Genomic DNA, 21257 nt, shown 5'->3' on the forward strand with positions numbered 1-21257 from the left:
TCCATTTATTAGATATACAAAATTAATAAGAAAAATTTCTGTTACTACATCAGAGGGATCGTTGTTATAGTCATCATTTAAAAAAGGACAAGGATTATAGTACTGCCTGGACCGCCCGGTTTTATCAGCGTTAAGATTTCAGTTCTTTTCAATGGTTCATTTGTATTGATTTTAAATTGATGCATTGATGATTAATTCTCATATTTATTAGTACAAAAAATATATATAAATTGTTTGTCCAAAGGCTGGCTTAGAAGGTTGCAGATCTTAAAGTCCTTAGTTCAACTCCTGGGTCAGGCAAATTTATTGTATTTTTGATAAGAAATTTTCAATTTAAAAATTATTATCCACCCAATGGATTATAGCTAACTTAGTTATTATTTATTGGTCAAGAGTACATCATTACTATAATTCTCATAATATTCAATGGTACACAATTTAAATATTCTTTTAATATAGGAACATATCAATCATTAGACATTTTATATAACATAACTTTAGGACTGCTTACAAATTATATTTGGACATCATTTAGCGAGTGTAAAATAAAATTAGAATGCTTTCAATAAAAGTTAATAAAATATTTAACATTTTTGTCAATAATTTAATATTATGGAAACGCGAGCTTTTTTAATTAAAAAACAAATAAATAATAATGTACATATTATGTAGTCTATAATTTTTCTTCTGTATCAATAGTACAGCAAATTTTCTGTATTGGCTTGAACATAGCAAAAATAATTTTATTTCATAAAATGAAGTAGTCTTAAATACCATTGGTTAAAATAATCAGCTGTCATATTTCATACATTAACATTGGTTAAACATTTTTTTTTAGTCTCGCGGATAAAAATGGCCGCAGTGTTGATTTCATGCTTAAAGAGTGTGTGAGGTTTTAAATTTATAAAACTTTCGTAAAAATTATAGCGTTTTTGTTACTTTCGTAATTAAGATTCGGTGTAGATTATTGCGTTATTATTTAATACGATGTCTGAAAGTACTAGCCCTAGTGTGTTAAGTTATCTAAGACAGTATCGGTTTCAAAGGAAACCTACCCCTGGATCCAGCGGAACCTTGACAGTAACATCAGCCCCATCGAGTAATCGTAAGTATAAATTAATAAAAACTTAACTGGAGTGGTGTTAGGACACGTGTGTTTGACAAGCTGTAACGAACAGTTGCGACCACGTTTATGAAAGCCTGCCTGGTCACGTTTCGAGGGTCAGGTTTTTTGCTCTGCCGGTTTCAATTGTTATTTTCATAACCATTGCACAGACGATATGATATACAGTCTTAAATATTTTATTTATTTACTTACACCTATTATATCTTGAACTAAGTAGAAGAACAAAAACATATAACGTGAATACTCGAATCAACACACTTTTACAGTTCATTATTAGAATTAAAACGTCTTTACTTTTATTTTAAAATTTAAACGAATTTATGATTCTGCAATTGCATTATACAAATGTAACAACGAAACTCACATTACAAAAAAATACAATAACAAAAAATCAACTGTGTAGTTTTTAAGGAAAAAAAATATGTATACCAGAAAATAGAAAAACGCTTATATAAATTAGGACTTGTTACATATAAATCATAAACTTTTACTCTCATTTATGTTAATTAGAAATCATAATCAGTTATTTTAGATTTATATTATTTCTAGTAATAAATTGTCAGTCATATATTTTGCCTTGAGCAATTTTATTATATTTTGATTTAAAAAATAGTACCCAAAATTAAAGCTTTTATTGATAATTTCAAAATATTTATTTTATCATATTACTAGACTAAAATAATTACATATTTATATATCATAATATTAAATAATTATATTGCTTTTCATTTTATAAAGTAAAAACTATGTATTTGTATGTGATCATCTTTTAAGATATTTTTGTTCTTATTATATAGTAGTATTACTTATGTTTTTATTGCTGAATTTATTAGGTTTACTCTTTGGTGAAAGATAATAGATTTATCAGATGTATCAATAAATAATTAAGTAATTTTTCTATAAATGTCACCAGATTAAAAATCTTACAAGTATGAAACTTTGTAAGTAATTGAAAGTAGTGTGGCATAATTACCTTGTAAGTTACATAATATTTAGTATATGTAAGAATCAAAAGCAAGGATGATCAAGCAAATAATTGTAACCTCTTACAACTCTTAATCAGTGAAACAGGGTTTTTCTAATATTGCCATTATAAATATATAAAAAACTATTAGGCTATGGGATTTGCTATGTAAAATAGGCAAGTTATTTTTTCTTGTATTCAGAACAACAAATAAGGATGCCTGCTCCAAACACAGCAATCAGAAATGGACCAATAGTTTACAAACGGATCAGAATACAGGACTCGGACTCTGATGATTCTGCTTCTCCAGCTAAGAAACCTATTGTTGAGTTGACCACAGCGGTTAAAGAGAGAAGATTCAGGAACATGCTGGAAATGTTCCCTGATATATCGCCCTTGGTGAGTTGCTGGCTTATTGTAGAAATACAATGTTATTTTGAGTTACTGGTCTTATAAGGGAAAAGAAACAAATAAAATTACTTTTTTTATTTTATGGGTTATAAGTTATGTTTATTAGTTTTATTTTAAATAGGCAGACAAGTATGTGGCACCTAATGGTAAGTGGTCACCACCACCCATAGAAATTGGTGCCATACGAAATTTTGATAACTCCTTAAATTTTCAATTTGCCACCAACCTTGAGAACTCAGTTATTATGTCCTTTGTGCATGAAATTACACTGATCTTTCTCATTCATCCTTCACACTGGAACACAACCATATGAAGTGTTGCTGCTTGGCATTAGAATATATGAACAACCCAGATGATCTTGCACAAGGCCCTACCACCAAGTGTAATTCTACATTACTTGTAACGTCTTGAAATGTTTCAGTTCGTCAAAAACACTCTCGTTAAACATGGTTGGAATGAAGAGAGATCACGTGATGAGCTTTTAAAGCATGACCCTGAAAGTGATGACAAGGCCTCGCCGTCGACATTCTTCGCATCCCGTCCAGGGTTTTCAGGGCAAATGCCTAAATCCAATGGAATGGGGGTAGTCAGAGTGACGAGTGGACCGAGTGTAGTTGTTAGAAAGTCCTTAGCTGGTAAAGGGGGAAGGGCTCGAAGAGGCAGCAGTGGTAGTGAAGACGACGATTATGGAGTCAGAAAAGGAAAGGACGAAAGAGTTTACGACAGGTATGATTACATGTTTCATAAGGTTCATATTCTCTATTTAAATATATATTATATTGTTTTCTTAAAAATCACTGCCATCAAATTATAAAATCACGACAAAGTCGCCCATCTTGGAATCTAGGTCACGACATATTAATAAATTATAGGATTTACGTGAAAATTAAATCGACGACGAAGAATTATTACGTGGGATGATGATAGATGAAAATTAATTTAACTGATAATAAATCGGAAATCAACTTTGGTCTTTCATAGAAACTATTGAACTGTTCGGTGGGATTGCAGTTCTTAACTCAGACAGCTTAAATTTCTGCATATATTATACAATTATATATTGATATAGTATTATTTTTCAAACTTATTTTCAAAATTCCCTTTTGAAAATAAGTATAAAAAGGAGGCCTTAGCCCAGCAGTGGTTTATTTATTTTAATATTTTTCAATAATCAAACAAGTAGCTGTGAACAAGGTTGACATCTTGCACTGCAAATCAGTTCTATGACATAAATATTCACGCACGAAGGGTTCCATATCACTATCTATAAAATTGAAAAAAAAAATAGGTTCGTTGCTTGGGAGCCCCTTTAAATATTAATTTTATTAAAATAAATATCAAAATTAAAAGAAATGAGATACAGCCTGGCGACAGACAGATAGAGGAGTCTTAGTAATAGGGTCCCGTTTTACCCTTTGGGTACGGAACCTAAAAAAGAAACATTTTTCTTTGTGTAACCACATTTTCTATTCCAGTGACGATTCCGACAATGAAATAACCGATGATCTCGTGGGCGACAAGAGAAAAGTATTCGAATTCCTAAACACGAGCAATATGAATGAACTCTCGTTGCTCAGTGGCTGTTCACAAAAAAAAGCAGAGGCCATCATAGCACAGAGACCATTTAAAGGATGGCTTGATATGGTAAAACTTTATTAATAAAATATAATTGGATTAATTAATTTTGATACTTGATAATATTTTAAACTTACAAATTTTAGTCAGCTGTTTTTATGTTTTAAATGCCGATGTGATTATTTATCCAGGTAGAGAAATTTAATAGTAACAAGATGCTGAGTACAGATTTATTGAATTCAACTCAAGAGCTCCTTTGTACAAGAAACAATATACAGAGATTGATGAAGAAGTGCGTCGGTCTCGCTCAGCAGCTGGAGTCTGCGGTGGCTGCCGGAGCGGGCCGGTTGAAACAGCCGACCACTTTAGATTCAAGGTATGTCAATGTATTCCCAGCAATTCAATCCAATTCTTTCGCGTTGCTGCATTCTGGTGCAAGTTTGTACGAATCAGTTGCTTCCATCGGTTTTTTTTTCGGTATAGCGGTCGTGTTGCAATCACTTTATTCCCAAACGGTCTGAGTAACTGGTTGTAGTGTGGAATTGAGCGCTTTTGTTGTAATTATGTAATACTGAGCTTCTCTAGGCCCTTGTCGTTTGATGTACCCAAAATACGAGAGCGAACATATGAGCGACCTTATACAGACAATTCATTATTTGATTTTTATATGCGATGATAAACGCTATGCGTTTGGCTGCTGGCTTTGCTTAAAAGACATGTCAAAACTATAGTATGCGCCGTCAGCTCCTAATCTTGAACGCGTCCATTTTATTTTATTCTCTTATCTCAATGCTCCGTGTTTATTTCGTACATGATTGTCGGATAGATCAGAAGGAAGAGTATACTTCATTCAAGTGTGTCATGACAGGTCTAGACCTACCTATACAGGTCGCTCTAGACTTTTCTTATTTGAGATCCTAGACAGGTATACTTCTCCACATTGTCCACAAAAGTAATTTGCCTACCTCGCTTACGCTTATATTATGTATATGAGCTTTCCATGTACTGATAAAATTCATTCGCTCACGACGAGGATGCCGCGCTCACTGAATTTATACCTTCTTCGATGTAATTGAGCATCACTTGTATTGAAACGAGAAGCCTCTATATTTGAAGACATTTATCATATCTTTTCATAATTAAAAAAAAAAATAACTTTATTTAAATTTCAGTTTGAAATTAGCACCATACCAGCTAGTAGGTCTCAACTGGCTAGCGGTACTCCATAAGCAAGGAGTGTCCGGTATTCTTGCTGATGAAATGGGCTTAGGGAAAACCGTCCAGGTGATTGCCTTCCTTGCACACTTGAAAGAGACAGGTCAAGCCCGGGGTACACATTTGGTCGTTGTACCGGCTTCCACGCTAGGTGAGTCATTTTGATTCTCTTTTTTAAACTGGTACATTGTTACCAGCGCCCGTAGAGTCTATAAGAAATATTAACTAATCCTTACACCATTTGCAATGCCTAATAATCATGGCCCTTAAGACGCAGTCCAATTCATTTATTTAAAATCCCTGATGTTATAGATAATTGGAGTAGCGAGTTGGCTCGTTGGTGTCCATCGCTGCGTGTTAGCAAGTATTATGGTAATCCAGAGGAGAGGCGACTACTTCGCATTGAGTACTCGCGAGGATTAGATCAAATTGACATCGTTCTTACAACGTAAGGGATTAATCATTTATAATTATTTTGCATTAAAAAAACTATGTTAAATCATACAATATTTAAAATTAATTGAATTGATTATACGTGTTAAATAAAATTTTTGCACTTTAGTAAAATAAAATACAAAAAATCTTTTTTTATTCTGATCTCATAAAAGTGTAGTATATATTGGTTTTGATTTATGTGAAACTGTCTCTCAATAATATATTTTTAATATCGTTTTTTAAAAATGTATTAATGATAAATTACCCTCAGTTACACAATGGTGAGCAGCTGCCCCGAAGAACGCAAGATGTTCCGCATCACACCAATGCACTATGTTATATATGACGAAGCTCATATGCTTAAAAATATGTCCACTCAAAGATACGACAATTTACTAAAAATAAAGGTAAGGGTCACCTTAACATACAAGCTTGTAAGATATCATTTTCTGTTCATAGTGTAAAATGTCTGCAACATTTTTGGAGTCAGATTAATTCTGACATCGGTTTTTAGACAAATATTTTAGAAATAAAATATTGTAAGTAAATAGTAAGTAAATAAATATTGGACAACATCATATAGATTACTCTGATCCCAATGTAAGTAGCTAAAGCACTTGTGGTAAAGTTTCGGTAGATCAGCATTTTATCTCAATAGTTATACAGTATACTAAGAGTAATAATTAAAAAAATAAATTGTTTAATTTCAGTCCAAACACCGTCTGCTACTAACGGGGACACCTTTACAAAACAACTTGGTCGAGTTGATGTCACTTCTATGCTTTGTGATGCCTCACATGTTCTCCGGCAAAACTGATGATTTGAAGAGCTTGTTCCAAAAGAATGCGGTAAGTTAATTTATCTTAATTTAATTGCAAAAACTCATTAAATACAAAAAAAACAAGATTCATTTTCATTTAAATATTTTACATAACTAACTATGTACTATAGTCACCTTGTGTGTCCAGTGTGCATCATAAATTGTTTTGTATAACTAGAAACAAAAGATTGCCGAAAGTTGCGAAAAAAATTGATCATCCGTAATGTAGTATGTAACATAAAAAAAAAAAAATCCGTAATGTACTTTATATTGTGTAACAGTTCTGTATTACAAAATAATTTTCTCTACCAACGACTTAATATCACCAAAGCTGCCTAATACAGAATTAATAAGTTATAGTAAAATATTTGAATTGAACAATATTTTTTTTGTTAAATTTAAACGCGTACCAACTCGCGGGCACAGCTAGTTTAACCATAATATAATCATACTTGGAAATTCAATTTCAGAAAGCAAAGACGACAAAGAAAACAAATGGTACCAAAGAGGATGACGTTCCAGCCTTTGAACAGAGCCAGATAACACAAGCCAAGCGTATTATGAAGCCTTTCGTACTACGGAGGTTGAAGCGTGATGTACTGCAGGACCTGCCGAAGAAAACCAACCATACAGAACTGTGTTCTATGTCTGAGAAACAGCAGAGGCAGTATAAGGATCTCATTGCCGGATTCTCTGCGAAGGATGGCACGGTTTGTAATTATTATATTGGTAAAAATTCCATTTAAAGTTTATTTCATATATTGTCGTAAAGTCGGTCAACGGTCTAATTAATATATATACATATATACTATGTAAGGTTAACCTTTAGAATGTGTCAAATATTATGTAAAAATACCTTATAAAGTATATATATAGAGTGGCATTACTTTGTAAGAATATAAATCTATACTACGAGTTGTCATCAGATTCACGCGACGACCGAGCAGAGCGGCATATCGATGATGATGGACATGCGCAAGCTGGCCAACCACCCGCTGCTGCTGCGCTACCACTACGACGCGGGCGTGACGCGCAAGATGGCGGCGCGGCTGGCGCGCGACCCCGCGCACAAGGAGAAGAACGAGCAGTACGTGTTCGAGGACCTCATGTGCATGTCCGACTTCCAGATGCACCAGCTCACCCAGCAGTATTCGGTGAGCTGACTTTATTTGATTACTTTGTCAAAAACATCGCGTATTTCTGCCATTGGTCTCGTATGACTGATATATTTATTTTGAAATTCAAGACACAATCCAAAGTTAGGTTAGTGGCTAGGCGAGTGGCTAGTTGCCCTTATTTGCCTCCAGTTTCCGGTGAACATTGATGCCGCGTAATTGTCTCCAGATTCTATTTTTGGAATGAAGTTCTTTTATGCGCCTTACAGTAAAGTGAACTGGCAGAAATCCTCACATAAGGAAAAATCATTATACCTTGTCTTTCTTTATCTATTTTTTACGGTTATAAATACTACAATCAAAATTTATTTTTGTTATTATTTTAATAGACATGTAATATAATAATAATAAATATATTTGTTTATTTCTCAAAAATGTAACAACGGATTTCGATTATTTACACTTAGTTATTTATACTTTTAACTATGTTTTATAGTTGGGTGTAGAGTGTACTCCTCGCTAGGTTATAAAATAATCTGTAATAAGGGGTAACAGTCCCGTTCCATTCTTTGAGTGTTTCTTAATCATTGTGTACAGCATGTGAACACGGTATTAAGATTTACAAAAATTATACAATATGTTCCAATATAATACAACAATATTATTTCTTGTCATAGAGTTAATCTCAAACTCTGTTAATTAATTTATTGTGACTGTCATATAATCCATAATATATAGCAAAAACAACTTCGTTCCAACTGGGTGTCCTTCGTGGGACACCCACCTCTTTTTTTTATTGAAACAGCCACAACACTGTTTCAAAATTTTAAATAAATTTAACTTTATTAAAATTTCAGTGTATTAGATCATATTCGGTGCCAGACCATTTGATAGAAGATTCTGGAAAATTCCTTAAATTAGATGAGATGTTGCCCAAGTTGAAGGAGGAAGGTCACAGAGTCCTAATCTTCAGCCAGTTCACGATGATGCTGGACATCCTCGAACCATACCTCAGACTACGTAACTATCGCTACCTAAGGCTAGACGGTAGTACTGCTGTTAATGAGAGGTGGGTAAAATAGTAGAAGATAGCAGCTTATTAAAAATTGATCATAATTTATTCACGATTTTTCTATATTTTGGGCCAATATAAAGATATTGGCAAAAAATATTAAAAAAATAAGTTAAATTTTAAACATTTTGTTAAAGAACAACAATGGCCTCGAAGCTGCGAGCTGTAAATGCTCACCATCAAACAGTTACAGGCTGAGTTCCATAAATAATTACATATAATAAAATAAAGAAATTTTAATCAATGGAAACATGAGTATATTCTGCTAATTGTTATGTGTGTAATTTCATATGGAAGTTTAAATTATATTGTTATTATTGTAAATATTTATAATTTTGCAGTAATTATACTGATAGAATTAATGAATAATTTGATTGAATAATTTTTTTACACAAAAGTAAATAAATATAATATTATTAGCAATAGGAAGCGGATGGGTTTTTTAAAAAAAAGAAATTTATTTTCCCAACGTTTACAACAAATAATGATTTAATATTCTAATGACTTTAAGCAAACAATAATTATTCTAACGCAAAGTATTATTCGTACTTTGCGTCGTACGAGACGTCCGCTCCGCACAAGATTCCGACGAAGAGTTTGTCCGCGCTGTTTTTGTATCTCGTTTGAAATAGTGCTGTTGGCCCTACTGGCCTTTACAGCGTCACCGAACGTTGGGGCGAGTGTTAAAACTCTGCCTTAAGGTGAACCCTTTCGGGCTCGAGAGTGACATTCGTCCTGAGGGTGTCTCCTATGAGATCGCACCTCGGCTCAGAACGTAGTCGGTGGGGTTTGAACACTTGAAGTTAAACACTGATAGAATCTACTGACGTCACCGCCTCCGCGGAGTCACTAATCTGGGTCCTCGTTTCCGCCGGCGGAAACGCTGTGCGTGTGTCCGCGCTGTCTACGCTCCGTCTTTTATACTATTCGTCCTGCTTGCATCGTCAATCATCTAACAATATTATAACGAACTGTTGGGAAATTTTCCTTCACAAAAATACAAACAATGATTGAATTAAATTACCATTTCATTTTATTACAGACAAGATCTAATAGATCGGTATAACGCTGAGGACATATTCGTGTTCCTGTTGTCTACAAAGGCGGGAGGTCTCGGGATAAATCTAACGGCTGCAGATACTGTAATCATTCATGACATTGATTTCAACCCTTACAATGACAAACAGGCTGAGGACAGGTAAACATTTTATTTTTTTATTTTAGAGGTACAGGCAAATGAGCCAATTGATGGTAAATGGTCACCAGCACCAACAAACATTGGCGCTGAAAGAAATATTAACCTTTTCTTACATCGCCAATGCGCCACTTACCGTTCAAACCGGAACAATACTAAGTATTACTGTTTGGCGGTAGAGTGTATGATGAGTTGGGCACCAAGTTAATCATTGTTTCAAATAAGATTACTATTGTTCATAAATAATTTGAAAGCTTTTTATTAAATCTCAGCTGGGTAGTATGCGTGGCTCAAGTACTGCAGTATCATACTGTATTACTTAAAGGTTGTGTTAAAACAATCTTATTACAATAACTTATTTGACTGCTGTAATTATTTAACCAAAACTTAAACTCCTAAGACTAGAAGAAAATTCTATTTACCAGATTGAAACGTTCGCTTTAACTATTCAATTCCATTATTAAATACTACAGAACCATATCATTATATATTATGTGTACAGTGACATAGTAATACTTTTAACATAATAAGGAAAATTATATAGCTTTTTTTTAATTTCATTGATAGGGTCTTCATGTCTTTTCAAACTTTCATATGATACCCAATGATAATTAATTTGTTGTGCTTATCACATTTTCGGAGTAGTTCTCGACGGTAAATGGTGTCTGCTGGTTCCTAGTAATATAATACTTTTCGTAAAATATAAACATACACTAGAGAATTCTAATCATATTTATAATAAATCTTTTCCAGATGCCACAGAATGGGTCAAACTCGTCCAGTAGAGATCTACCGGTTGTTAAGTGCGGGGACAATTGAAGAGGGCATATACCAAGTGGCACAAGAGAAGCTCAACCTTGAAAAACATGTTACGGGTGCTGACGGTACGTAATATTTGTGTCTATTTATTGTTTGTTACAAATCGGTGGTTCAATTCATGAACTTTAAAAAAGAACTATGAAAAAAGTAAAATGAATCTTACTTTTAAAAAAATACTTTTTAAATTTCAAAGTTGCTTTCCGCAAATTGATCAAAACGTTTTGCATGACGGTTTTTAGGACTGAATATTGTCAGCATTTTTCTTAATAAGAATATATTTTAATATTTTTTTTACAGAAAATGAAGGCACTGAGCAGAAGAATGTAGTTCGTCTATTGTCAGCAGCTTTGGGATTGACTTCGCCGAACAAATGATTGTTAGCCAATGATGTCATTGTCATAGACTAGTGAAATGACACTGAATTTTGTCTGAAAGTGGCTTAAAAATAGTGCTATGGAACGGAAACAATAGTGCATCGTAATATATTGTATAGAACAAAACAAATACCTAAGTGATTGTGTACAAAGTGAAAGAGTTAAGTCATTCCTGTTTGTTGAGATGTAAACTTACTTTGAATGGTACTTTATTTATTCTTTATGTATTGTCATTAGAAACATAAAAAGAATTTAGTTTAAAAAAAAAAAAAACAATTTGTTAAACTTTATCTGAACAACGACAGTTATGTTTAGTTATTTTTTATCACGCTAATGGATATATCTGGAATGAGTTTGTTAGTTAACTTGTGCAAAATGAACGTAATTTAAAATCTATGATTAAATTAATATTTAAATAGTAACTAATAGATACATTTAATATAAAGAACTATTATGAACATTGTCTTTAAAGAATGCACAAAATATTGAAAAAATGCGATGCTATGCTTGTTCTATGACAAGGGTTTCGTTAGATGGTAGTGTAATGTACAAACAGGACATAATAATTCCATAATTTCAATGTTTATTGGCATGTAATATTGTCATATTGTATTGAGGAACAAAAAGGGAGAAGGTCTGTTCAACAGTGGGACATTTAAAACCTGATAACTTTACTCTTATTGGATTGATGATAGTTTTGGATAATAAAATGAGTGGGAGCAAGATTATTACGTATTATATTTTCTTATGCTTAAATTATTTATAACGTGGCTTAGTATATTAAACAGTTGTTATTGTGAATTAAAAAAAAAAAAAGTTTTGCAAAATTAATGTAAAAATTGTCTCGATTTTTAACTGTAAGTAAGAAAAGATCTTGTAATTCCTTTTACACATTGCTTGTGAAGTGGCAATTGATTCTATAGTAGACTGTTGGAAATCTGTCAAATAATTTGGTGTTTATTCAAAGTTATTGCTATATATAGTGTTGCAGTTAATCTATAATAAATATAACCTGATACTTTGCAAAACTAGATGCAACATGTAACTTGAATCCAGCATAATAATTTGCATTCATAAAAAAATAATGAATTAGTGTAATTATCATATATTGGTAGAGGAACCTTCTCCTCAAAGGGAGAGGAGGCCTTAGCCCAGCAGTGGGAAATTTACAGGCTGTTAATGTAATGTAATGGTAGAGGAATGTAACACAGCTTTTTCTTTAATTTTTAATATATGACTTCATAATTATTAATTGCAATATATATGTAGTTGATAAATTAATTGCTATTTATGAAAAGTTTTCCACCTACACCCGTTAACAAACAAAAAAATAGCAAGTTATTTCATTGTTGTTTTATAAATAATTCGGAAAGTTCAGACAAGATGCCTGTCTGTTAATATGAGTATTGGGAGAACCATATCCAAGTTGATTTTCTACAGGAATTAAATATCACTTAATAGAGAGTTGAAACTCAGTGGACAGTATAAAAACCTCTGTGAAAAAGATTTATATGGTAATCAGTCTAACGGTGTTCAAATATATTGCACTCAAACAAATATATATAAAAAAATCTTTCTTATAAGAATCAGTGGCTAATTCACAAGTGTTAAAATTATTTATAAATATTTAAATATCAAGTGACATCGGTCTGTAATTAATTGGATACTGTCTTTAGGTTAATTTAATTTCATCTAGAATAGAATAAAGGAGCTGTATAAATGTTATGAATGTTTACTTTCCAACCACACTGCCTTTTCAAAATATACACTGAGACTGTCGTATGTAAACTATATTCTAAATATGTACATTGATAACAATAGATAGTGAAATAAAACAAATGAAAAATATGACTATGCATTATTTATAAGATAATATACTAGTATTAATATTAGATTAAATACCTGATATTTTGATTGAAAACATATTTTTACCGAAGATACTTACAGTATTGTTGGTAAGATACTACTTTTTGATTTTACAAAAAATAACATTTTCATTTTACATGATTCAAAATCCGCCTTACAAGAATTTTGCAACTATGTTTAAAATGAATATATCTATATATATTAGTATGCTGTTTCCCAGTAATGTTTATACCTTGAATACGCTATACCGTATCAGGTAGCATATTGCTTGATTTATGCGTCTGATTAAGCAGCACGTTCAGACAAATTAGGTAATACAAATAGTTACATAGGGTATATAAACCATGATAGAAATTTGCATTTTGCAGCTTTCCAAATCTGTTATTTACATTTTTAACACAGCTTCGATTTTTTTTTTAATATTGCGTGTCAACATTATAACTCGTTCCGTCATACGACATTCTGGCTCATAGAATATTGTGATTAATTAAAAAAAAAAAACAATTACATATTAAGTTAATGATCAAATTGTATCTATATTAGTATTTATTTAAGTATTATTTCACAAATTGCGTGCTGATAATCACGCAAATAGATCTTCAATATGTATTCGTAATAACTTATTTTAAATTCTTCACCAATAATTATTAAGACATATTAGTGTTTTATGTATGTGATATGGCAATCGCGTGTTATGCCACTCAACTGTATACTATAGGTGATTATATAGACATAGAGCATAAATTGCTTGTATATATAAATAAATTGTAATACGTAGGAATGAAATTGTAACTAATATTGGAATTTAATGATTAAAAATAATTAATTTATGACATAACAGCTATGTATGTAAATTGATGTTCGTTATGTAAATCTAAACCATTAATAATAAGGTAAATTCTTTAGAATTGATATTATAGTTGAGCGAGGAAATACTACTTCCTGATAATTTTTTTAGCTTTGGTTTTCGAATAAAATCGTTATATCTTGTACGAAAAATCTCACTATTTCAGAAATGTCTTAGTCGTATTTAAAAAAAATAAAGATAAGAGATTTGATCACTACAAATTCTAAGTTAAATGAAAAAAAATTAACTGACTTGAAATTGCGACTGTTAATTATTTTAATAAGTACTCCGTAATATAAATAAGCAGTGTTTAATAAATTTAATAATAATTCCCACCATTTTAAATTATCATCGTTTTCGGTTAAAGAAATTCCAAATTTTAATTTGATTAATATCTATGAACTTGAACAAACATGACTCGTATTGTCGTCGTCGTCTTGATAAGTCCATCGTTTGTCTGTAGATAGAATAAATACTTGTCTGTTTTCAGGTATTGTATTATATATACAGTAAGTTTATTGTATAATATTCAAATTATCATTGATCTTTTCCACTGCGTTTTTTAAGTAATGCAATTTTTACTACAGGATTTTTTCATTCGTTATAATAAATGGTTTATTAAATCATATTTTTATAGCAGTATTTGTGTTCTTGAAACATTTAAATTTTATTATTTTAAATTTGTGAGGAATGGCAACATTTAATATCTTTAGGTTCAGAACAAAACGCATTAAGAGTAATTAATCATGTAACATTATAATAAATATAACACTTAGATAGATATTCCATGGACACATATGTAAAATATTACAATATATTTTTGTATTAAATACAGAACTGACCACCAAAGTGAAGGAAGGTGATAAGTCTTAATATTTAACTAGTAATTTATTTTTCTTTTCTTTTATACTTTTTTTTTAAATTTAAGTAGCTAATTTTATTAAGTTTGTCTTTTAGTAGACATTCCTAAATTTATTGTACACTAACACAACCATTATATAATTTAAAATTATATAGTAAAAATCGTTCGTGCGTATGTATGTATCTTGAGAGATGAATGAAGCACAGAATGAAAAAAAAAAACAGAGAATCACACATTTCGTTGTGTTTTAATTATAAGAAAAAAACTTTATTTTAAATTATTAAAACTATGTCACATTATTCATTATGTGGAACAAATCCGAGGTCATTTCGGAAGAATCGTATGTTGTAATCACTATTTGTACAGCTGTCATTATGACAATAAGGCCACTTACACACTTATGTCATGTGTAGTCGACTACTCCGAGATTCACCACCGTAGCTATCACTCGGTCAGGAGGACATAATCCAGGTTCTGTGGTCGAAACGCATCAGATCAATCAGGTTTCGGATTACAAGCGGTATTAAGTTAAGACCTAATTATATGTCTCAAGTATGAATTTATTTTCAATTTGATTAAGGGCTTAAAAAAATAAAAATATTGACACGAAAATGTTTGCTTCATATTATGCTAAATACATTAATTAAATACGTAACATATTCTGTAGTTCATTTAAAATTTTGTAGTTTAATGAGAATAATGATATATATAGTTTAAAGAAATTATTTTTTGCATTTTAGGTAAGCTGTTAATGAATTCTAACTGTAACTTGAAACTGAATTACGCATGAATATGGTAATTTTATACAGTTTATGGTTTGTGTGTATGAATTGAAATAAAATGCAGTGTGCTCATTTTGTTACAAAACATTAAAAATCCAAAATATTGTTAAAAGTGTTTAAGTATAGATTAATAGTTCGTGTACATTTTCGTTCATGTCTTATTTCGTTCGACTTGTTCAGGAAAGTGTAATTAATCCTAAAAATAGAACGATATTTACATTATTTTTGTTCTTAATAATTTTTCCCTATTATAATTAGATTTGAAGTTGTATTAAATAAATAGATAATTTATTCCCGAAACTGGTTTTCTTTTATTTTCAACACCATGCCACTAAAATATATATAAATATATTATTAGTAAATTACTAAGAGTATGGATTGCAGGAGACAAGTGCTATTTATAACTAAAATTAAATACAACCGTTTTTACCAAAGACAATAATAAATAGATTCACTACATTTTTTAATTTAACATAGTGTGAAAAAAAATGAGAGTGGAGATACTATTCCTCATATTATTCGTTGAAAATGGTAGAGTAAATTCATTCGGTGGTGGTGCAAGATCAAAATTTCGTGAGGGCCGTTTTAGTCCATTCTGGGCCTTAGAAATATTTTACGAATTTTCTTTATTAAGTGGGAAATAAATATCTATATTATTTTCATACTTATTATACTAGCTTAAGACACTAGCGACCACACCGACAGGGCACGGGTGCCATTTATAAAACTATCATAATCATAAAGAACTAATAAGTACTTATTTTTCAAAATTTTATTGTTACGGCCAGTTATTCAACCACCTTTTTCACAGAAATCGATTTTTTTCGTGGCACATAATTTGAAAACGATGATATATTCTATTTTATCTTATATGTATATGTAGGCAGCCTGGCAAATGGGCTACCTTATGGTAAGTGGTCACTGCCTATAAACCTTAGTAGAAAATATTTACAAATTACATAAACAAACCTCATTTATCCTCTTTTCATCAGTGAGAGTAATAGAGATTTAGATAGAGATGTTATTAAAATTTTCGACAGTTGAAACAGACCACTTCAAAAACATGTATTTACCTTTCGCTTTGGAGGCGACAAGCCGGGGACCACGGCCGTGGCCCACGTCACCCACGCTTACACCGCCTCCAACACTAAATAAGTAACTGCAGAAAATGTGGCTAAAGTGCTAAGTTCATATGTATGATAATCATATTATGCTCAGCAGGGAAAAAAATATTGTGCGGATATTGCATGTCTCGAAATACATATTGATACATGTTATGTATAACTAAATAAACATGTGTGGTGCAGTGACGTGGAAATAGTGGAATGAGTATCTCCCTTGTGATAGGAAACTATAAAGTGATCAGTAGCTTTATTTGTTGTCTGTGAAAAGATGAATGATGGATGGAAAATCTATATTCAGTTAAGCAGTAAGTATAATTCATCCATATTAAGTAATTATTACCCAGTATCAGGGCCGGATCTACCGTATGGCTTTTTGGGCTTTAGCCCAAGGCCCCGTGGATTCAAGGCTCCCAGCTAAATCAAGACAAAGTAAAAATAGACGACAATGCGAAAGAATCCATCATTTTATTAAATTAAACAGATGCATACTGCAACCATACGGGTTGCATTGCGAGTCCTGCGAGTCCTGCAATTAATCAAACCAATTCATTTAATTCATGTCTACGTTCAGGTGTGTTTTAAGTGGGGCCCCCTAAGTAGTATTAGCCCAGGGCCCCCTAAACTCACGCCCGGCCCTGCCCAGTATTAAAGTATGTTACTATCTTTATAAACGTACCTTTTATTATTAGTAAATGTTATAAGTAATGAGTTATTCTTTCAATTTATATTACAATGATTATAATGTTACTAATTTCCGGTCGCGGCTTTGCCTGCTTCTTAGGAGGAAGGAAGGAGGTTACAGATGCTAGGAATCTATGATGATATATTACATGATGATGGATTCGTATCGTTCGTCGATTCGTATTCGTAGTTAAGAAACGTGGAAGTGTGTCAAAACACATACTTTCGTATTTATAATTTTAGTTAATATTTAATTTTTAATATCCTATAAGATATATACGTATGACATTATATTAAAGTTGGTCACCACTTGCCGTCACCCGAAGAATTTGACACGGTAAGTAGTGTAAACTACCATTTACAACGACACACACCAAATTCATGCACACCAATGCCGCGAAAACACCTGTTAGAAGGACCCCATTTTAAATAATCGCTTAAAATATTACTTATTACTGCATTTTATATCTACATTAAATAGTATAATATTATTTTTGGAGTAGTAGTACAAAAAATACTCTGGTGATAGGCTTTTCCCAGAGGATTGGAATTGCGATTCAACAGGGAAATGCTGCTAGCATTCTTGCCACCATTCGACGCGGTCATGATTTACGTAGCAACTCTTTTTAATTCTTATTTGTATATAGTTAAGGCCTTAATGATTTTAACTCATATGTTAATTTTATCTTCAGAGATTTTTGTGTATTACATTTTCACCTCAATGTCGGGAATTTATATTTTTTTGTATTGTCTATGAATAATTGTTTATATTTCGTTAAATAGGTTTTAATGATAAAACAGCGTGTATTCAGTGTGGTAATTTTTTTTTAAATATAAGCAATGATATAATTTTAAAAGAGTAGCACTGGATGTCCTTGTCGGCAATTCTCCGACGATCCACAACTGACTGAGAGGGTAATCTGTAGGACTGATACGATAGATTTGAAGAGTAACGTTTGACCTAAGACCGTAGTGTCCGTAGTACCTACTATATTTGATTGGAATAAAAATATTCTTAAATATATAATTTTCAACCTGACTTATTATATACAGGTATTATAAATATATTTCTAGTTAAAACTTCATTTAAATCTTTTATAATTTTACAGCACGCAACTTGCATTGAAGAGTGAACAGTCATTACATAATACATTTAATGTGTCATGTACCTATTTTAAATAGAGTTGCGATTAAAAAATAAATACAATGAAATCATCAATTACAATACATGGGTATAAATATATTGTATACAGATCTTTTGTTTCCTGCAAGTAAAGAGCGTTCATCAGTGTAACGTATTTTTTAGCAGGTTAAATAATTAACGTATTTAAGAAAATATACCTATTTTTTGTTCAATGAGTCAAATACCGCATTAAAAATTCCTAAGTAACTATGCCGTTTGAAACGCAGCGACCGTGCAATTTCACTGATGTAGAGCAAACATTGATTCACTGCTTCAATAGGCAGCGAAGTTTTTCAGCAGACAGCATTGACGTGAACCACGAAGGTTTTTCTCGATCGAGCGGAGGAACCGACGCACATCTCGACACGGTGCTCACCGTGTCTTTGGATAGAGGAGCCATCCATCCAATGGGTGCGCGCGCGGCGCGTCAGTCGGCACACCGCCCGGGCGGGCGCCACACGACCGGAATCTGCGCAAGCGACAGGCGACGCGAACGAATATAATTTCAGTGAAATAATAACGCGAATCCGCCAACGATCATTGCAATACGCACGCGCAAGATTCTGGTAAGTAAACTAATTATGATATGATAACAAAGACCGTTCACGCGACTTTTCGACCGGTTCTATATATAGTGCCGTGTATTTTCGGCCGCTGCACCGAGGGAGAGGTTATGCGTTTTACGCGTTTCCCGACTAGTAGTTTTTAACACGCGCAGATTTGTGATCGCTGTGACCTATAATCCGGTGGGAAGGGGCGGGCACGATGAGATATTTCCAGTATGAAATTCTGCCGAGTAAAATGAAAGTGAGCGCAGTGTTTGCGGAATCGCTCGCTCCCCGAGCCGCGGATTACCGGTTAATTGGTTTAAGACAAAATAGAATTCCTTGTCTGCTCTTCCGTCAACGATGGCCTAAATACCGATATTGTACGACATGGCATGTCCTTATAGCACTTTTATTGACTAATGAATGGAGGTATTCATTTGTGGGTGTTGAATACTTATTCGTTTCAACTCGCGTTATACCCGTGACTTTGCTTTACTAATTATATTTGTTTATTAATCGAATATTTAATAATCAAAATATGATGTTGGCCTAGTTATATTAAGGCTAATTTTCTTTTTAATAATGTTAACTCATTTGCCGGCTTTAATGTCATTATACAAAAAAAAATTTGAAATTTATCTTGAGCTCTATATTATTTTTTTTATTTTCAATTGTTAGTAGGTATTAAAGATAATTTTTCCTAAAACCTACTTTGGGTAATTTTATGACATTACGTCATCCATACATTAGGTACTTTACATTGAAACCTAATTTACGTTTTCAATTACTAATCTGACCTTGACTAAAACCAAATTATTTATAACGTTTTAATTAATTTTGTTAAATTAATTAATTCGTTTTATTTTATATTATTCAAAAGCAAAACAGTGCCGACAGGCACTGTCTGTCATGTATTTTACACTAAAACCTCCGAAACGTGCTGCATCTTCTGGTATATTTTGTGTATAATGCTTTAGTTTTTTTTTTAGTTAGTAACAGAACATAAAAAAAACTTCACATATTAAATAACGTTCTAGTAATGAATAGAGAGATAAAAAGGAATGTCATCTTTGCGTTCCTAATCAATTAATCCCCATGTGATGAGACTTGTGTTGATCTGCAAAGGTTTGGGCCCAAAATAAACAATATAGGTATTTGTCTTTTAATATAAACGTATATATGTACTCGTGCAAAGTCAGGACGGATAACTAGTACGCCTTAAATATGAACGTGAGTCAGGCTTACTTCCAGACTTTTTTTAATAGCTACCGTTTGCTTAATATACCGATATCCGGTAACTTAAGATTAGTTTCATCTATTTTTTAATGGTATTTAATACGACTCAATATTTTATTATAATATAGGTACTTTTGTAGATACATTGCACATTTACAAAGAAATATTAAAAATCATTGTTATTATAATATGTTCTGTAATGTATACAAAACTAGGAATAAAATAAATTACCCTTAGCTATGGAAATATATTTTTTTCATGACTATGACTTATGAGTAATATCTATTAAAATATATTTAGTAACATGTTTCATAGTTGCGTTTTATATTTGTTTCATAAGGCTCGCGAATGTTGGTAACAAATAAATTGATAATATTTTGAAGTTATTACCTTGACGTACAAAAATAATATAATTCCCAAATAAAAAATATATTTAAGTAGTGTTTTCAATCGGTCGTCAAAAGTTAGGAAACTGTTGTGTTGGTTAGGTAACATTTAATGATATCTAGCGAGCGGCTACAGGCCATTGAACGAGGTCACTCACCCCTGAAGCAGAGGCAGCCAGCAAAATAAATTACTGTAATCATTCGTAACATTCGGTAACCATCTTTTTCTTGTTTCGTATGATACAATGAAGCCAGGGTCGGATTTAGGGGCCGGCATCCGGACGTGTACAAAGAAGACAATCCCCCATCACTATTGGTGGTATCTACATCTATATATACCTAAAATAAAAAATAAAATAAAATTCAACGAGTAAATAAATTAAATTATATATAGTATTTATGTAGATATAGTAAAATAAAAATGCATAAAATTGTTCTATTTTAATATACATCCAAGTTTGTTGGAAGAAATTTCAGTGGGTCTGCAATAAATTATTGAAATACTCAACTGATAAAATAGTTCAATTTATTTGGAAAATCATAAGGGGACTCAATTTTTTTATTGGCCCAGGGCCTTAGAGTTCAGACTTGAATTAAGCATTATATGTGTGATACGATCGT

The 21257-nt window shown here is 32.0% G+C and overlaps 2 protein-coding genes across 4 annotated transcripts in view; both read left to right on the forward strand.

The window, feature by feature from the left end:
- Positions 1–773: 773 nt before the first annotated feature.
- On the forward strand, positions 774–11412 carry LOC113400654 (SWI/SNF-related matrix-associated actin-dependent regulator of chromatin subfamily A containing DEAD/H box 1 homolog). Its single transcript, XM_026640293.2, has 15 exons — positions 774–1105; positions 2293–2489; positions 2923–3227; positions 3977–4145; positions 4268–4452; positions 5249–5442; positions 5604–5739; positions 5998–6133; positions 6437–6574; positions 7017–7256; positions 7473–7700; positions 8519–8730; positions 9776–9931; positions 10682–10812; positions 11045–11412. Exons 1-15 carry the CDS (start codon positions 988–990, stop codon positions 11119–11121), a joined length of 2622 nt encoding a protein of 873 aa, XP_026496078.2. The 5' UTR covers positions 774–987; the 3' UTR covers positions 11122–11412.
- A 7323-nt stretch (positions 11413–18735) lies between these two features.
- LOC113400649 (CBP80/20-dependent translation initiation factor) overlaps positions 18736–21257 on the forward strand; it is a 33863-nt gene continuing 31341 nt past the window's right edge. For all 3 annotated transcript variants that reach the window (XM_026640287.2, XM_026640288.2, XM_026640289.2), the window contains exon 1: positions 18736–19032. The gene's annotated coding sequence lies outside the window, so the exon portion shown is untranslated. The remainder of the gene's footprint in view (positions 19033–21257) is intronic.

This window comes from Vanessa tameamea, chromosome 13 (genome assembly GCF_037043105.1).
Source record: "Vanessa tameamea isolate UH-Manoa-2023 chromosome 13, ilVanTame1 primary haplotype, whole genome shotgun sequence".
Lineage (NCBI taxonomy): Eukaryota > Metazoa > Arthropoda > Insecta > Lepidoptera > Nymphalidae > Vanessa > Vanessa tameamea.

What these genes read in the sequence shown, in the direction of transcription:
- LOC113400654 (XM_026640293.2), top strand. Translation starts at nt 988, where the DNA reads ATGTCTGAAAGTACTAGCCCTAGTGTGTTAAGTTATCTAAGACAGTAT. An exon ending in ACAATTTACTAAAAATAAAG is followed by an intron (nt 6,134 to 6,436) that starts GTAAGGGTCACC and finishes GTTTAATTTCAG; the next exon opens with TCCAAACACCGTCTGCTACT. An exon ending in GACAAACAGGCTGAGGACAG is followed by an intron (nt 9,932 to 10,681) that starts GTAAACATTTTA and finishes AATCTTTTCCAG; the next exon opens with ATGCCACAGAATGGGTCAAA.